Below are 17037 nucleotides of genomic sequence, written 5' to 3'. Positions count from 1 at the left end.
TCTGCTCAGAGCCAGGGGTGAGGAGGGCCCTGCTCCCTTCTGTCCTCCCTGTGCTGGGAAGTGAGCTCACAGCACATACCACCGGCTCGAAATCCAGTCTCCTGGTTTCCCTAAAACCCTGGAAATTAGAACCGGAAATGTTTCTTATCAGGGCCTGTTTCCACTCGCTTTTCATCTTGGGCTTAACCAGAGTATTACTAATTTTAATTTGCCTTAACTTTTAAGTAAGGTGGGATTTGAAATTTTATATCAAATTCTTACCTTATATGGAAAAACAATAGACACGATTTTAAGTGACCTGCTCTCCAAATAGAAATGTAAATAGTTTCAAACTGATTAGTTTGGGGGTTCCAAAAATATTTTCTCGCCCACAGGGCCACAAAGTTCGGCTTGCATTCTGACACCCCTGGGGGTCCATGCGTATATACCCTGACGGGGAGGCACTGTCGTCTGGGGGCTCCGGGGCTGGCCGTGGGGTGGACACAGGCCTCGGGGACGAAGAGCAGGCCGGGTGCCTCTGGGCACACGTTGGCCTCTCTCAGTCACAGTCCTGTCTGTGTCCAGTCAGGGAATCAGCACAAGAAGAGCTAGTGTCCAGCTTGGAATCTGTTTAGGCCTGCTTGCATCTACCCCAAATCCACACAGAAGCCTAGTTTTAAGATCGGACGAGGTAGGGATCCTTCTTTTCCTCCAGAGCAAGCCTCGGACAGGCTCCTTGGCAACTCAGGGACCCACCCCAGGGGGCGGTTTGTGGAGCACGAAGCGAGCTGCTGTGCCCTGACCCTGTTCTGGCCCTGGGGTGTCACGGTCCACAGGCAGCTTCCCCCTCTTGCGAGGAAGGCAGACTCCAGGCCCACGAGTGTGCGCTCCCGTGTGCTGACTCAGTCTGCCTCGGTGTTCCCTGACCGCGGGGACGACTCACCTGAAACACCTTAATTAACAAAAAGAGCTAAACAAGGACAGTTTCAAAGGAAGATGCTAAGGCAACTTCCTTGGGCTCCCTTGTCCCCAACTAGAAAAGGAGAGGTCAGGCCAGGCGACCACGCAGTTCCGAACAGCGCCCGGCCACCTGACCGTGATGCGGAGACTGCTTGCCCTTCCCCGGCTCTGTGGCGCTGTCAGCAGCCCCGCTGCAGCCTGGACACCAGCTCCAGGGGGACCTGGGAGGTCCGCCAGCAGCTCCCTCGGGGGGGCTCTGTGTTTCCTGGCCCCGCGCCCATGTGTCACCCTGACCCCCTCCAACAGCCACGCTCCCACGCTCTAGGATCAAGTGACCATTTGATGGCTCTCTGAAACACTGTCCCCGTGTTCTTCCCGTGGAGGGTGGCAGCCCCACACGTGGATGTGAACCCACCGACACGTGAACTTCACCGCGGCGGGTGTTGTCAGCACCCCGCCCCAGGCCGGCACACGCACGGAAAATACGAGTGTCCCCAGTACCAGCAGCTGGGCCAGGCGCAGCAGCGGCTCCGGGCAGGCTCCCCGAGGTGTTTCTGGCACGTCTCCGGGGCCATCTGGCCCCCTCTGCACAGACACGGGGGCTTTCTCGGTTTCACCGGGGTCCCTCAGGAGGGCGCTGTCACTCCCCCTCACACCTGGGCTGGACATGACAGCGAGTCTGGGTTCCTGTCTCCTGGTTCCTGTCTCCCGGTTCCCATGTCGCTCCCTGTTCATCGTCTCTCTGCTGACTGCCCCCCACATCACTGAATACATCTTCCTCCTTCCTGGCATCTGCACTGAAGGCTGTAGCGCACCCGCTGAGAGACCACATCAAAGTTTGAAAAAAAAATTTAAAAACCAGCAAAATATCCCCATTTCAGATGGAGGAGCAGATGGGCATCTTGGCACTTCCGAGGCTGTGAGCTGACCCTCTGAGCCCCGTGGGGAGGCAGGGCCTCGCTGCTGGGGGGGCGGTGGCGTCTGGTCTCGGCGTGGCCGTGGGGGACAGGGGAGCTCTGTGAGGTGGCGTGACTCTCCCAAGGCAGCCCTGGGCACTGGCTCTGCTTTCCCCGCTCCACGCTCGTGGTCTGATCTGGACCTTCCAGCCTCTGAGCCCCGACTCTGCCGTGGGAAGATGGTAATGAAGCCACCTGCCTGTCACCATCGCAGCCTGAAGGGAGGTCGCTGCAGGCAGAAGTGCCCAGGATGGTGCTGGGCACAGACTAAGGTGGCCCATGGGCTGGGCTTCCTCCCCCTGTTTTGTTCCTGTGTCGCCAGAGATGTGACTGTTTTCGCAAGCTCCCTCCACAGCTGGGAAAGAAAAGAACTGGGTGGGTAGTGCCGGCCCTCCTTCGGATGACATTCGTCACATAAGCACTGTCTATACATAGGACAAGTGCCATTGGCATTTCAGACAGAAGCCCCTTATTTTAAGCAGGTTTGGAGCGTGCCTGCAAATCTTTAAAAGATGGGAATCTTGGACAACCTTTAGCTGCACGTCTCGAAGCGGCCCTCCTGTTCGGTTACCGAAACCGTTCCAAATCCCCGTCGGCTGGGGCCCTGCTATTCTGAGCGCCGACTTCCTTGGATGGGTGTGAACTGTTCATTTTAATAATACAACAATCTGCCTCCACCAGCTCAAATTCTGCGCTTGCCGCTAAGAAAGAAGTGGCCAAGACGAGCTGAATTAAAGGGTCTCGATTAAATGCTCAAACACAAGGAAACCCACTTGGGAGGTTTATAAATGAAAGTGTCTGTTATCAGAGAGAGCTGAGAGAAGACAAGAGACACAAGGAGGAAAGAAATGAGAGTAAAGAGAGAAATCTGGTTCAGGGGCCCTCTTCCAGGGCGCCGGGCACCTCTGTGGCTCCACACCTTTCACAGGCGCCGTGCCCTCCACAAAACCAACTCGGCCTCCAGGGCACAGCGCGCGGCGACCTTCTCCTGGGTCTGCGCTGTCTGCGCCTGGCCCAGCCCTTGGTGACCCCCTGCCAGCCCCTGAGGCACGGGTTCCCTGCCTCACGAAACTGCCCACGTGCCAGTTATGCCTGGTGCGGTAACTGGCACCTAGCACAGTGTTCGTTCTGTGTCCAAATAAAAAAAAAATTAACCACTACTGTGTTCAAAAGTCAGTCCTTTCCTAAGAAGACAGAAAATCCCAGGTAATGAAGGCGCCCCCTTGTGGCCAGATGCAAGAGCAGGGGAGAAGCTGGACACGGAAGGGCTGGAGAGACACCCAGACAGACAGCTGAACCCCCAGCCCCAGCCCCTCCCGGGCAGCAAGGCAGCAGCAGCCCCGCCCAGCTCCTCCTGGGCATTTGACTGGTGCAGAACCCCCAGTGGACTCCGGACCGGGGCAGAAGGAAGAGTGAGGTCGAGGCTCACAGCACAGGGACAGAAAGAGGTCACTGTAGTCCAAAGTGCGCCCTGCTGCGTGCCCAGGCAAACGCCACACGCTTGCCAGCACGCACCTGCACAGCACCAGAGGCTGCCTGCAGCCCACAGGGGAATGAATACACAGCCCACCACAGTGACCATGGGAGAGGGGCCAACCCCTTGCTGACCTCCAAACGCTGGGACTGATTTAGGGCGCTCAGGCCCCCAGGGTCAGAGGCCCCGAGCACCAGGGCCGAAGCCAGTCACACCTGCAGGCTGTCTCAGGAGCTGCGTGATCCGGGCACGTCGGGAGGGGCTCTTCGCTCATCTGTGGAACTTTATGACCCAGCAGTACCTGTACTGAGCCCTGGCCGGGTGGTCCCGTGGGTCAGAGCATCGTCCCTACACGCCCAGGTTGTGGTTCCACCTCTGGTCAGGGCACATTCAAGAAGCCGGCAACATAAATGAAGCCACAAATCCACATTTCTCGCTTTCTCTCCCTTCCCCTCTCGAAAATCAATAAATAAGAAGTTAACAATTAGAGAACAAATGTTACATCCACCCAGAACGTCGGTCTGCAGATGTGCTGAGTTGTAAAAGTAGCGCTGTAATTATAAAAGTAGTTACAGAAGTAGTGGGCTGGCCGTGAAGTCAGACCCCAGATGGAACGCTAACCCCTGTGGTCACTATGTCACTAACAGAACACGGTGGATCCATCCTCTCAGCCATGTCTTAGGGATGGAGAGCGGGGACCTGCCGCGTCCAGAGTACCGTGCCGGGTGTCCCTTGGGGGCAGTGAGGATGGGAGCCCAGCGCTGCACTCAGGGCCCCTCGAAGGACCGGAGTGACCGGCAGCCGGGGTGGGTGGTCACACAGGGGCCGGAGCCCCACTCGGGTGGTGCCCAGGGCAGCCCTTCTCCTTCACTGCGAGGAGAAGCCACTGTCCGAGGGGCAAGTCTCCTGTCCTAGAGCCAGCGTGGAACATCCCGAGGACTGTTCCGGGGAAGGTTGGTTTTCTGTCGTCCGGAGCAGGCGGGGCCCCCAGGGCCCCCGAGGAAGCGGACAGGCGCATGGTGGAGGGCACCGGTCGGCCTCCAGCTGCCGGAGCCTGGCTTGCCTATATTCCAGGTCCCGGGTGCCGATGGTGATGACTGCACGGCCCGGGGCGGCGGTGGCCACAGAGGCTGTCCTCCCAGCAGCACACAGGTGCAAAGTGGGCCCTGCACTGCCCCACACAACGCCAGGTCCCTTCTGAGACTGAGCACTAGGGGAACCAGTTTGCGGCTCCGCCTTATTCTGACTCATCTCAGGGGGCAATGCATTCTGAATGACGTTGGGTGAGGGGTGCGAGGGCAGGAGGCAGACACAAAACTCCAAGCAGTATGAAAAACAAAACAAAACACCAACATAAAACATAGGAACAAAAACTGCCAAGCCCGGCCAGAAACCAGATAAACGCGGTGTTGGAGTGCCACCTGCTGGCTGTCCTCTGGCACTGCATGCTGGCCGGCTTCCACCAGGTTCTGTGTCCACAGCCCCAGGCCCTTCCACCCCCAGCAAACCTGCAGTCAGGCTTGTCTGCCCCGACCCAGGGACCCAGGGGCCAGGAAGTCTTTCTGCAGCAGATGACTTAACTGCCACTGCCCACCCTGAACGTCTGCCCACCTTGAACGTCCGGTGGTTCCCATACCCTACGGAGCTACTTCAGTTCTCTGAGCGTGGGGCTGGATGACATCCCAGACCGGCCCTGCACTCCCCTGCTCCCCCAGCTCCTTTCCTGAAATCACCTGCCTCCTTCTCTCTGTCACAGATATATATATATATATATATATATATATATATAGAGAGAGAGAGAGAGAGAGAGAGAGAGAGAGAGGGAGGGAGCGCGCGCGCAAGCAATATCGGTTGCCTCCTGTACAGGCCCCAACCAGGGATCAGACCCACAGCCTAGTCATGTGCCCTGACTGGGAATTGAACCCACAAACATCTGGGTGCTTGAAACAATGCTCCAGCCAACTGAGCCACAGGACCAAGGCTGATCGCTGGGTTTCAGAACCTAACCTTCTCCTGGCCTGCAGTTCCTGTGAACAAACGAGGTGTCTTCATCCCAGAACTAATGGAAGTTGAGGTCACCCACTGTAATCCTAGGGTCCCGGTTATTTCTCCCACCCAACAAGAAGCATTCATATTTAATATACTGCCTGACTGGCAGAAAAAGAACACTCATGGATTTTCCTGAAGTGTGAACCCCGTGGACTGGGAGGGGTGTTCAAGCACTCGGGGGTCGGCATGGGGAGGGGGGTGGGAGAGGGGATTGGAAGCAGAGCCCGCGATGCAGAGGCGCGGTCCGAAGCTGGCCCAGTGAAGTGAAGACCAGGCAGACGCAAGTGCGCGGACTTCCCCAGGACCCAGCTCTTTTGGTTGAGCACCCCTGGGAGAGGGACCCTGGGATGTGGGCGCTGCCTTCCCAGCTGGGGACGCCCCCGCCCCACCTGCCCACAGGTTCTAAGGCCCAGCCCCCCCCCCACCTGGTCTCCTTCCGCTTCCAACTCCACCCATCACTTCTGTGGTCTCCCCACCCGAACAAAAGATGCAGCCAGACAGAATTTACAAAAGTAGCCTGTATTCCAGCCAAAATATCTTTAGAAAGAAATCCCTTCCAAAGGGGGGACAAACTACATAAGACACAATACATTTAAAATATGTATTGAAATTACAAATCACACTTTCCCATAGGATTGCAGAGTACAAAACACGACGCGAAAAGGCATTCGGGCAGTGCCCCGTGCATCATCACAGTGTTGGCGGCGCGGACGCCCCGCCACGGCCGCAGCGCAGCCTAAGGTTCCCGCGTTCCCGCCGCCCGTCGAACGCGTCCCGTCTACGAGTGCGCGGCCCACTCATGCAGGTTTTATACAAGGTTACAATGACGAGCAGAGAGGGCCCTCCAGGGTGCGCAGGGACGCCCCCGTAGGCCCCTGTAGGGGATGCCGGGGCACAGCCGGAGGGCAACCTGGCCGTGGGCTGGACTCCCGAGGGCAGCGCTCCTGGGTCCCAGCTGCAGCTGCGACTCAGTGAGCGCAGGCCCGTGTTCCAGGCGGCGTCTGGGGCCGGAGGGCCACACTCTTCATTTCAGCCCCTTGGGGCTTGGTTCACGCCAAGGAATAAACAAGCTTTGGTGGTTTTTTAACCAGACCTTCCTGAAGCTCTACACATGCACCATGTTCTCCCTCCGGGAACACGCTACCATGTGTCTCTGTGTATGTACAAGGGTATTTATTAATACATGAGAATCTGAGAACGGAAAGCTTGCCCTGGCTCTTCCCGATCCCCTCCTGTTTTAAAAAGTACCCAGGGGAAACTGCCTGTTCCAGTTTGTGAAGTAACTCCTTAATTTTTGTCATTTGGGGGAAGATAAATTCGTCTCGAAGTAGTTCTTGCATATGTGATGACCTTTTCCCCTGTGGGCCTGGGGCTCGACTCAGGGATCAGCCTGGTCCCTTGGCTGGTTTTCTGGGACAACAGGGGGTTAGGAGACATGTTGCCCCTGGCGGAGAAATGACGAATGTGGGTTTCGGCAGCTGCCCTGGGAGGCCAAGGGAGAGTGGACACGGGAAGGTTCGTGCAGCGAAGGTCTAGTCTGTGCTCAGCCCCTAACTCAGTCTCCGCTGAGTGACATGCACAGGGACCCCGTCTCTGAGGCACTGGCCGCTGGTGACAATGGCAACATTTGGCTCTGGGCTGCAGGACACGCGACGGAGCCAGCCGGACAGACAGTTATGTCCACCCTGCAGCAGGAGACCTGCTTAGACAAGCCCAGACAAGTCAGAAGGACATAGTCCGTTTGCTGAGCCACTAAAAGAAGGAGGGGTGAGCAACTAAGTAACTGAGAAGGAAGAACAAAAGAACACTGTATGACCCTGTCAGCAGCCCTGCTTTCTCAGCAGCCCTGCTTTCTTGCTTCTGTAAACCTGCTTCTGCCACGTAGGCTTAGTAACATTGCTTCCGCATGCCACAGTATATAAACAAGCCCCTGCCCGAGCTCGGGGCCCAGAATTTGGAGACTGCCTCCTGTGGGTCCGCAGGCATAAATAAAGTTCCACTCCGTACACCCAAAAGCGGCTGAGTTGTTTTCTGTAACAACCCAACCTCACAAGGCAGCCGGTTTCCAACGGGACTCAGGTAACCTTCGGGCCTCCATCGCAGCCAGGTCAGTCTGGGAGGCCCTTCTTCCTTGTCCCCTGGACTTAAAGGCCTCTGATGGAATCAACTGCGTGTGCTTCCAGAGGGTGGGCGTGAACACCGTCTGCAACGGGGGTGTCATTGTCACATGAACCGGGAGGAGTCCACCCCCCAAGTGCAGAATCCCCCAAGGTTCCCCAGGGACTGATGGCGAGCTTAAAATCCAAACACAGGCCAGTTCCCCAGGCTCTGCCCACGTTTTGCATCGAGCCTGGTGGGTATCACAACCCCACGGACAAGGGGGTGGCGTCCCTGACTGACAGACGTCTGAGGAGGGGAAATGCAGGTTACGGGGGGACCTGGGGGCAGCCTGCTGGTGTCTCTCCGGGGAATGGACGGGTTCAGTTTGGTTACCCCTGAAGCACACCGAGGCTCGCTTGCTGCCAAACCTCAGGGCAAGCAGCTGCCCCTTGGGCTCCCACCGGCCCCACAGTCTCGGTGGCCCCAAAGGGTCACACCTTGTGCCTGTGAACTGTGCCAGCAGTGAAGGCACAGGCAGGCGGGGCCACAGACGGGCAGGGCTTGGCCGCGGACTTCTCAGCGCAGACGGACAGCCTGGCCCAGTAGGAACAGAAAAATCAGAGCTCTCACACCTTTTCGAGGCTCTGGCCCCCACCCCAGTGGACGGAGGCGGGACGGTCACTGTGCAGAGAGCAGTGGGCAGCAGCAAGGACAGGCAGGATGGACCGGGATGGGGCACAGCCTCCCAACTATGGACCCCGGGACACGGGGCCACGCACCTGCTGCTTCCACACACACGTCAAAGCACGGTGGCTGGAGGGAGGCGGTCACAAACCCCACGATGTGGCTTCAAGCGCAGGCCACCGGCTTCAGCTTCAGGCCCCACGGAGCCGCTACCCTCTCAGGAAAGCCAGCTGGCCGCCCAACCGCGGCTCCCCTTCCCCGGGCACCGAGACTCGCCACCCAGGCCTCCTCCCCTCGAGGGCAGGCTCAGGTATGCTCTTTAACATAGACACTGAAATTTTAAACTACAGTTACAAGGGAAAATTTTGACATGGGCCGGTCTCCTGAATGGCTTGTTTCATAAAAGAAATAAACACCAGAAGGGAAGAGATGAGGTGATCCTGTTTCTTCTGACCCATTAAACCTTCAGAAACAAAGAGGAGACTTCTCCACGGGGAGGTAAGTAAACCTGACCCGAGAGGACACAAACACCGCCCCCTCCCATGCACACAAGGGCTCCCCTCAAGCAAACGGTGGGGAGCAACGTCAGCGTTCGCTTCCCTTTAGCCCCTGCGGAAGCCCCTTCGGAAGCCCCTTGGTGAGTTTCCGTAAGTGCCACTGTGGCAAATCTGCAACATCTGCCCCTCCGCTGTGTTTGCAAGTCCCAAGGTCGGCGCAACCGGCTAGCCCTGCACCAGCACACGGGACTTGGGTGGCCACACTGACACCGACTCTCTAAAGAACGCACCCTCCCCACTTTTCAAAGTTAATCGATGGGGTGACGTGTCTCCCATCGCCGTTGCCATGGGAGGGAGCAGCCACAGGGCCCGGAAAGATGGAGGGGCAGACCCCCGGCAGAAGGAACGGGAGGGTTTTCAGCAGGGGCAAAAGGTTCGGGTTGGGCCGAAGCTGGAGAAACTAACTAGGTCCTGAAAAGCCTGCAGAAACCCAGGAAGTGCCCCCCCCCCCGCAGCCCCCAGGGCCCCCTGCGGACCAAGGGCCCCCTTCCTTGCCTACTGCCCCCCAGGGGAGACAGAGGCGAGCGCCAACCGCAGTGACACCCAGCAAAGCCACTGGTGAGCAGACCGTGGTTTCTGAAGATGTTTGTTCGGTGTGTCTGCCGATGGCCGGGTGAGAAGAAATAAGCCGGTGACGGGCGAACTGGCTGGGCAGAGAGCGAAGAAAGGANCGGTTACAAACCCCACGATGTGGCTTCAAGCGCAGGCCACCGACTTCAGCTTCAGGCCCCATGGAGCCGCTACCCTCTCAGGAAAGCCAGCTGGCCGCCCAACCCCGGCTCCCCTTCCCCGGGCACCGAGACTCGCCACCCAGGCCTCCTCCCCTCGAGGGCAGGCTCAGGTATGCTCTTTAACATAGACACTGAAATTTTAAACTACAGTTACAAGGGAAAATTTTGACATGGGCCGGTCTCCTGAATGGCTTGTTTCATAAAAGAAATAAACACCAGAAGGGAAGAGATGAGGTGATCCTGTTTCTTCTGACCCATTAAACCTTCAGAAACAAAGAGGAGACTTCTCCACGGGGAGGTAAGTAAACCTGACCCGAGAGGACAAACACCGCCCCCTCCCGTGCACACAAGGGCTCCCCTCAAGCAAACGGTGGGGAGCAACGTCAGCGTTCGCTTCCCTTTAGCCCCTGCGGAAGCCCCTACGGAAGCCCCTTGGTGAGTTTCCGTAAGTGCCACTGTGGCAAATCTGCAACATCTGCCCCTCCGCCGTGTTTGCAAGTCCCAAGGTCGGCACAACCGGCTAGCCCTGCACCAGCGCACGGGACTTGGGTGGCCACACTGACACCGACTCTCTAAAGAACGCACGCTCCCCACTTTCCAAAGTTAATCGATGGGGTGACGTGTCTCCCATCGCCGTTGCCATGGGAGGGAGCAGCCACAGGGCCTGGAAAGATGGAGGGGCAGACCCCCGGCAGAAGGAACGGGAGGGTTTTCAGCAGGGGCAAAAGGTTCGGGTCAGGCCGGAGCTGGAGAAACTAACTAGGTCCTGAAAAGCCTGCAGAAACCCAGGAAGTGCCCCCCCACCCCCCGCAGCCCCCAGGGCCCCCTGCGGACCAAGGGCCCCCTTCCTTGCCTACTGCCCCCCAGGGGAGACAGAGGCGAGCGCCAACCACAGTGACACCCAGCAAAGCCACTGGTGAGCAGACCCGTGGTTTCTGAAGATGTTTGTTCGGTGTGTCTGCCGATGGCCGGGTGAGAAGAAATAAGCCGATGACGGCGAACTGGCTGGGCAGAGAGCGAAGAAAGGAAAGGCAAGCCGATGGCGGCCGAGGGCCCTTCCAACACAGCCGAGCTTCCGAAGAAACGCAGAACAAGTTCCCGGCGGGGCGGGGGGGGGGGGGACACACCGAGGCGCCCCGGCCCTCCCTCCCAGGCTCCTTCAGCCCAGCTTCCGAACATGCATGTCTCACATCATGAGAAAGGCATAGGATGGCGTGGGCGCACCTTGTTGATTTTCCACTACTCCGCCTTCTGAAGAGGATGTTACTAAATGCCATCAGTAATGAAAACAGTTGTCTCAAACAGGGCTTTTCTCAAGCCAGAGTCACCACAGTCTGTCTGACGCCAGTGGCCACCCTGCCAAGATTTCTCTTGGCAACATGGCGCCACCTGGAGGCAGAGGGCGGGACAACGTGCCCGAGAAGGTCTCTTGTGCACCCGCTGGACACTCCTAGTCGGTCACCACGGGGAGAAAGATGCCCGTGTGCTTCCTGCAGCACCTCCTGGGTCAAGTCTGCGGAGCCAGGTTCTGCCGGGATGCACCCTCTGCCTGCCAGCCCTGGCGACGGCACTGGGGCCTCGGCAAGAGTTCTGACATTGGTCCCTGAAACCACGGCGTCCAGTGCAACACTGTGAAGCTCAATGGGGCACATAAGGCAAGAACGATGTTTACTGGGGGGGGGGGCGGTGGGAGGGGGGCACCACACTTCCTGGAGGCAGGGGTCCCGTGCCAGCGCCACACCTTCCTCTAGGTGGGCGAGGGGTCGTCGTCACCTTTGCTGCACTTGCATCTGCAGCAAAGCACAAATGGGGTGGCCAGGAGCAGGAGCGGCGAGGCCACCAGGAGCAGGAGCCCAAATCCGGCAAAGATGCCCACAACCTGCAGGACGGAGACACGGGAGCAGAGGATAAGGTGGCTGGTCTGTAGGTGCCACAGCTGAAGTATGAACCACGCAGCTGTCCCATCCATCCCTCATCCACTTACACCTCATCCTCCTACCCATCCGTCCATCCATCCATTATTCACGCAACATCCAACCATACAGTCCTTCATCCATCCTTCCACCCTTTCATCCATCCATCCATCTGTCCATCACTCACCCACCTTTCCACCCACCCACCCATTCATTCATCCCCTAGTCATCCATCTGTGTATCATCCTTCCATCCGTCCATCCATTCATCCATCCATCATCCGCCCCTATTTCCTCCCCTTCACTTTCTTCCCCTCACTCCTCTTCCCATTTCTCCTTTTCTTTCATTATTTTCACTTCTCTTCCCCTCCCTCTCTCCATCTGAGCACCCCAACACCCACCCATTTACACACCCAGTTGCCCCAGCAGCCCCTCCTGAGCTAGATGCTGTCCTGGGTGTTGCAGATACAGAAACACGTACGACCTTGGCCCCCAAGAAGCAGCCAGCCTGGTGGAAAGAGACCACCGTGTAATCAACTCTAACAATGCAGGGAAGAAGTCCTTCCATCGGGTTCTGGGTGTGGAGGGGGCGTGGGGAAGAGAAGGTTTTCTCAGGGAGGTGGCCCCGACGGTAAAGAGAGGAGGTGGCTGGTGGACAAGGAGGGCTGGGCTGGGGCGCTCCGTGAAGGAGAACAGGAGCGTCGGGGATGGCCAGACCCGCGTGTTACCTTGTTTTAACACACATGCTTTACTTTTGTGTTTTGGGTTATTTTGTTTGGACACATGTTCACCCCTAGGTGGGAGTAAGTGCTGAGAGAAGTAAGCCTCCAATGTGGACATGGCGTCCTGCAAATTGGGCGGGGAGGCTGGTCAGAGGAGCAGGAAGCCGCTTTGGGCTGCGCTCCTGCCTCCCAGGCAGCTCAGGGCCCAGGACGGAGACCTGAAGATGGGGTTGCAGCCCCGCCTAGTGCTCAGAGGGATTGTTACACAAATGTGTAGCCCTGGGTTCTAATCCTGCCTCGGGTCTTCACTGCTCTCCGGGCCTTAATTATAACACCATTTTCTCAATTCCAAAATAAACAAATGAGGTAAAAGATCGCTAAGGACTGCTAAAAGCTCTGAAACACTGTAGCATGCAAAGCATCCCAGACGTGTGAAGGAAAATACGAGATCTGGAAAAAGTCCAGCCATTGTTAATGTAACGAGAATGATCTGCACAAATTCATGTAACCTGGCAGCCAAGGAGAGGGGACTGGAACGCACACGTGTGAGCAAGGATGACCTCACTGCACTGGTCAGCGGGGGCGGTAGATGCCACTCAGTGAGCGTGTGCACTGTGTGACCGTCACATTCAAAATGACCGAGCGAGTGGAGCAACAAATCTGCATCCAATTTTTCGTGAAGCTTGAACATTTCTCCACGGAAACTATTCAGACCATTCAGAGGCCACAGCTACTGGCAACAAGTGACTGGCAGCTTCATCACAACAACATGCCTGTTCATACATCATGTCTTATGCAGAGTTTTTTTGGCAAAACATCAAATCACCCAGGTGACTCAGCCCCCCTATAGGCCAGATTTGGCGCCTTGCGACTTCTGGCTTTTCCCAATATGGGGGAACCAGTCCGTGTGGCAGTGGCGAATGTAGCCCAGCCCCCGGTTCGGAAAAGCAACAGGCGCAAGGTGGCACACAGGAGCCAGGCCCACAGATCGGCTTTCCCGTAGGGAACCAGGCCTGCATTGCACCTAGGCTGCTACGTGACTTGCTTTTGCTAAAACTCCCTCACTCTGAATTGAGGCAGAAAAGGTTTGCTGCCTATATTTAAAGTAACTTCCTAATGTCTGTGCTAATCCTCCCAAGGACTGAGTGTAACCAGTTCGACCGCTTTCCCCCTTGCATTCGAAACATTCTTTTCTTTGTTATCTGTAAGAAGTAGTCAGCAACAGCTTTCCCTGTGCACAGTAAATGAGGACCGTCCTTGATGGAATGTGCCCAGAAGAGCAACAAAAGCCCGTCCAGGCAGAGGCCGGGGCCCTCTCTCACTCAGAGAGCGGCCACGCTGTCCCTCTTCTCCACGGGACTTCTGCAGTCCGTGTGAATGTGTTCATCACAGCCACGACACACGGACCCCGCTGGTCGGAGTCCGCACCATCCCCAAACTAAAATCCCCTTTGAAAGGGAAGAGATTTCAGACCATCGGTTAGATTCAGGAAATTACAACAGGGCAGCTGTAGGCGACTGGGGGAACTGTGTGAGGTCCCAAGGGGCCTGCTTTGAGGGGGGATGAGACCTCGTTGTTCTGTGTACAGTGTTTCCTGTACCTTGGATCTTCTCACAGCACATGGCTGGGTGCCTTCTGGACAGACCCCATGCTCCTGGGCTCAGATTTCTGCCCGAAACCAGCGCCCACACGCGTGCGCATACATGACGCCGCATCAGTAAATCGCATTGTGCTGATGCTGAGAGCCCGGTGTTCGCCCAGCTGGCCGAGCCCCTTGATCTGAACACCGGCAGGGGAATTACACGCGGTGAATTCACACCATGCTTCGTCAAAACCACAAGCACACAGCCATCTCGGACACCACAAGAATACCCAGGGAGGCGTTACTCCTCCAGAGGGCGCCCTTGAGCCCTCTCCACTCCTGTTAGTCCCAAAAGAGCCCGGGACTCAAAAAATGTGCCCAAATGGCAGCCAAACGCCTGGCCAGGTAATCTCCATCTCCATCTGCCTCGTCTGATTGTGCACACCACTTAATAAGCAAGGTCACCAGTTTTTTACCCACAGGTCTGGGCGATGTCTGAATTCCACAGGATGGGAGAACGGCATCTGTGTCTGCCCTCAAGGAGGGGGCCCTCCCGTTTTGGGGCGGGGGGTGGCAGACACAGCTCATCACAAACTTCTGGAGCAAACTCCCATCACCCCCTTGACCGTGTGGCAGCCCATGGTTAAGAGCCATCTGCTCCCTGCTCAGAGGAGCAGGGAGACCAGTGGGCAGGACTCCCCCAGGTCAGGGGGTGGCTCCCTGCGGAAGCAGCAGGACCCCAGCGAGAGAGAAGCGTGCCTTCTGTCTCTCACACAGGACGGCTGATTTCTGCGGAACAGCCCTGGAAACGGTGGGCGGCCACTTCTCAGAGGCTGTTTGCAGGGGGTGAGTGGAGGGCAGGTAAGGGGCCCCGTGGCAGCGTCCAGGATGGCAGGGACGGCCGGGAGTCGGGAGTGAGACCTGTCTCCGTAGGCCCCTCGGGGCCCCCACTCCTGCCCACCACTTCTCACAATGGGTCCCTGCAGCTCCGTCTCAGCCAGAGACCTGCTACCCCGAGGGCGAGTCACACCGCCTGGCACAAAATAAAAGAACACAGAACCCTTGTGTGACAAAGACGGAAAACTTCTCTTTTCTCTTGCCAGCATGATGTTCTCGCCAGAGAAGTCCGTTTGAAAGCGCCCTCGGTACAAGGCACGTGGCGGGGGACACTTCCACTCCCCGGGGAAGCACTGACAGCTGCTTGCTAAAACAGCACGGGGCACGGGAGGGCGCTGAAGTCCTCTGACACCCCTCAGAGCCGTGTCACCTGGCATCACAGCTGACAGCAGGCACAGCTGGGGACAGGGACCTCGTGAATCCACAAACCGCACACCGGGCGGCGGGTGGCTGACTGCAGCCCCAACACACTGGGGGGCTCAGGGCTCAGAGGGAGCTTGTGACCCGACGCCATGGGCAGACGTGTAAGCCATGGGCCCCTCCGTGCCTGTGCGGGGGGCGGGGGGGCAGCATATGTGACCCGTGCTGGACAGTGCTGGGGTGAGGACGACAGGGAAGGAGAGCCCCAGTCAGCTCTGCGGACCGAGGGCCACTTCCCGTCGGGTCCCTTGGTTCTGATTCTCCGGCACAGCTTGGCTGAGCTGCAGTCCACACACCTCCCGAGTCGCCACTTCAAGCACAGGAGTCCGCGGTTTCCAGTGCTTCCAGCCTGTGCCACCGTCGCCAGGCAGCCCTCCCTGAGCCCACCCCACCCCCCACACCCAGCAGGGAACACAGGTGTGTGGAAAGCAGGAACCCGTGTTAGCGACAGGCCCCCTGGGGCCTCCACAGGCACACAGGACCTGCTTCTATGGGAGACGGGGTTGCTCCCCTCAGGGCCTCTGCAGGGGCTCCATCCCCAAGGGCTGTGTGTGAGCTGTGGCCGGGACCTCGGGTGAGAGCCGGGAGTGCCCTCAGGCCCGAGACCCGTGTTCTCTGAGCTCTGCTCTGGTCCCGGCCGCCAGAGCCTCACCTGAGACCGGGAACCGCGTGTCCCAGCTCCGTTTCTCCACGGAACTGGCGGGTGTTCTGGAAGCCACCCTCACAGGTGCTCACACGTGCTCACACCCCTGCACACACGTGCCCTTCCCTGGACCCAAGGCCAGGTGGCTGGGCCCTACCTGTGTCCGATGCCAGATGACAGAAGCCCTGGAGTGGCCCAGCTTGTCCCGGCAGGGTCCCTTATCATAGTGGATCAGGAGGAAGTCGTCCTGGGAGGCGAGAGAGAGCAAGTTAGTGCCAGCGTCTGGGCCAAGTTCCCAAGGTCGATGGGGTTGACGGGGACTCGAGAGGCAGGGGTGACAGCGGGGGGGGCGAGCAAACGCCACCCCAGGCTGCTGTCCCAGATTTCAACCTCCCCCGAAGCTGGCGGCTCTGAGCTCAGTGGCCTTCTAGATTTTGGAAGGAGAGAATCCTAAGATGCCGGGCGTCGATCAAGTACAGAGAAGCTCCTGCCATACCCAGGCCGCTCCAGGCCCTGGTAGGGCGTTGTCCTTCGGGGTCCCCCTGAAGATCCCTCAGGGTTTGGGTCTTCCTCTCCCCCAGGCAGGATTATCCTGGGCAGGGGGTAGGGAGGCGAAGGTTTCCTTTCTCTCTGGCCACCCCCCTGCCTGGTGAGAGGACCACCCACGTTCTCGCCTCTGAGAACTGGCCGAGAACCAGCCTCTGCAATGCCTCCGACTGTCCAGTAGGGGGCAGTCACTCCTGCTGATGCTCAGGAAGAAGGAAAAACTACGCTGCCTGCCTCCCTTCCCTCCTGCCTCCCTTCCCTCCAGGCGCTCACCGCCCAGCTGGACCCCAACCACCTTCCCTCGGCCTCTCCCAGACTTACTGTCAGGCTCCCCTCACGGACTCTGGTCTGTTCCCTAGGACCCCGGCCCCGTGCTTGGCGCCCCAAACCTCAACAAGCCCCGGCTGAGAGTGCAGGGGGGTTTCTAGACACGACCTCTGCTCCGATGTGAACAGAAGCTGCCATTTCCCCCAATGGTCCACAACAGAAACAGCTCCGTAGACAGCAGAGAGGGGGCTGGTGGCTGTGTGTTCTCTAACGAGGGTGCCAACAGCCTCTTTTGGAGAGCAGAGGGACCGGCATGGGGCCCGGTGCGTCTGTGGGGACAGTGAGCCCTCGGCCCCACAGTTGGCTCTGCTGGGAGCCCCCTCTCCTCCTGGGAACGCCTCCGGCCTGAGTTTGCTGGTCAGTACAGGTCACCGCCTGGCACCCACACTCGAGGTGCTGCGTCATTACCCTGATTTCCCCGGGGGGAGGGGGAAGCCGTGGGGGGAGGTCGGGAGACCCAGCAGCTGCCACGGGCCTGCGCCCTCACCCCTGCCCCCC

General features: G+C 58.3%; 1 protein-coding gene across 3 annotated transcripts in view; it reads right to left on the bottom strand.

The window, feature by feature from the left end:
- Nucleotides 1-11141: 11141 nt before the first annotated feature.
- RNF144A (ring finger protein 144A) overlaps nucleotides 11142-17037 on the bottom strand; it is a 69553-nt gene continuing 63657 nt past the window's right edge. For all 3 annotated transcript variants that reach the window (XM_037048673.1, XM_037048674.1, XM_037048672.1), the window contains exons 7-8: nucleotides 15824-15913; nucleotides 11142-11369 (exon numbers count right to left, since the gene is read on the bottom strand). In XM_037048673.1, coding sequence (XP_036904568.1) covers nucleotides 11238-11369; nucleotides 15824-15913 — 222 coding nt within the window. In that variant the 3' untranslated portion in view covers nucleotides 11142-11237. The remainder of the gene's footprint in view (nucleotides 11370-15823; nucleotides 15914-17037) is intronic.

Source organism: Sturnira hondurensis, unplaced genomic scaffold (assembly GCF_014824575.4).
Source record: "Sturnira hondurensis isolate 20B ecotype Veracruz unplaced genomic scaffold, ASM1482457v3 Scaffold0006413, whole genome shotgun sequence".
Taxonomy (NCBI): domain Eukaryota; kingdom Metazoa; phylum Chordata; class Mammalia; order Chiroptera; family Phyllostomidae; genus Sturnira; species Sturnira hondurensis.
Note: the sequence above shows the minus strand (reverse complement) of the source record. Positions and strands in the feature narration are given on the sequence as shown.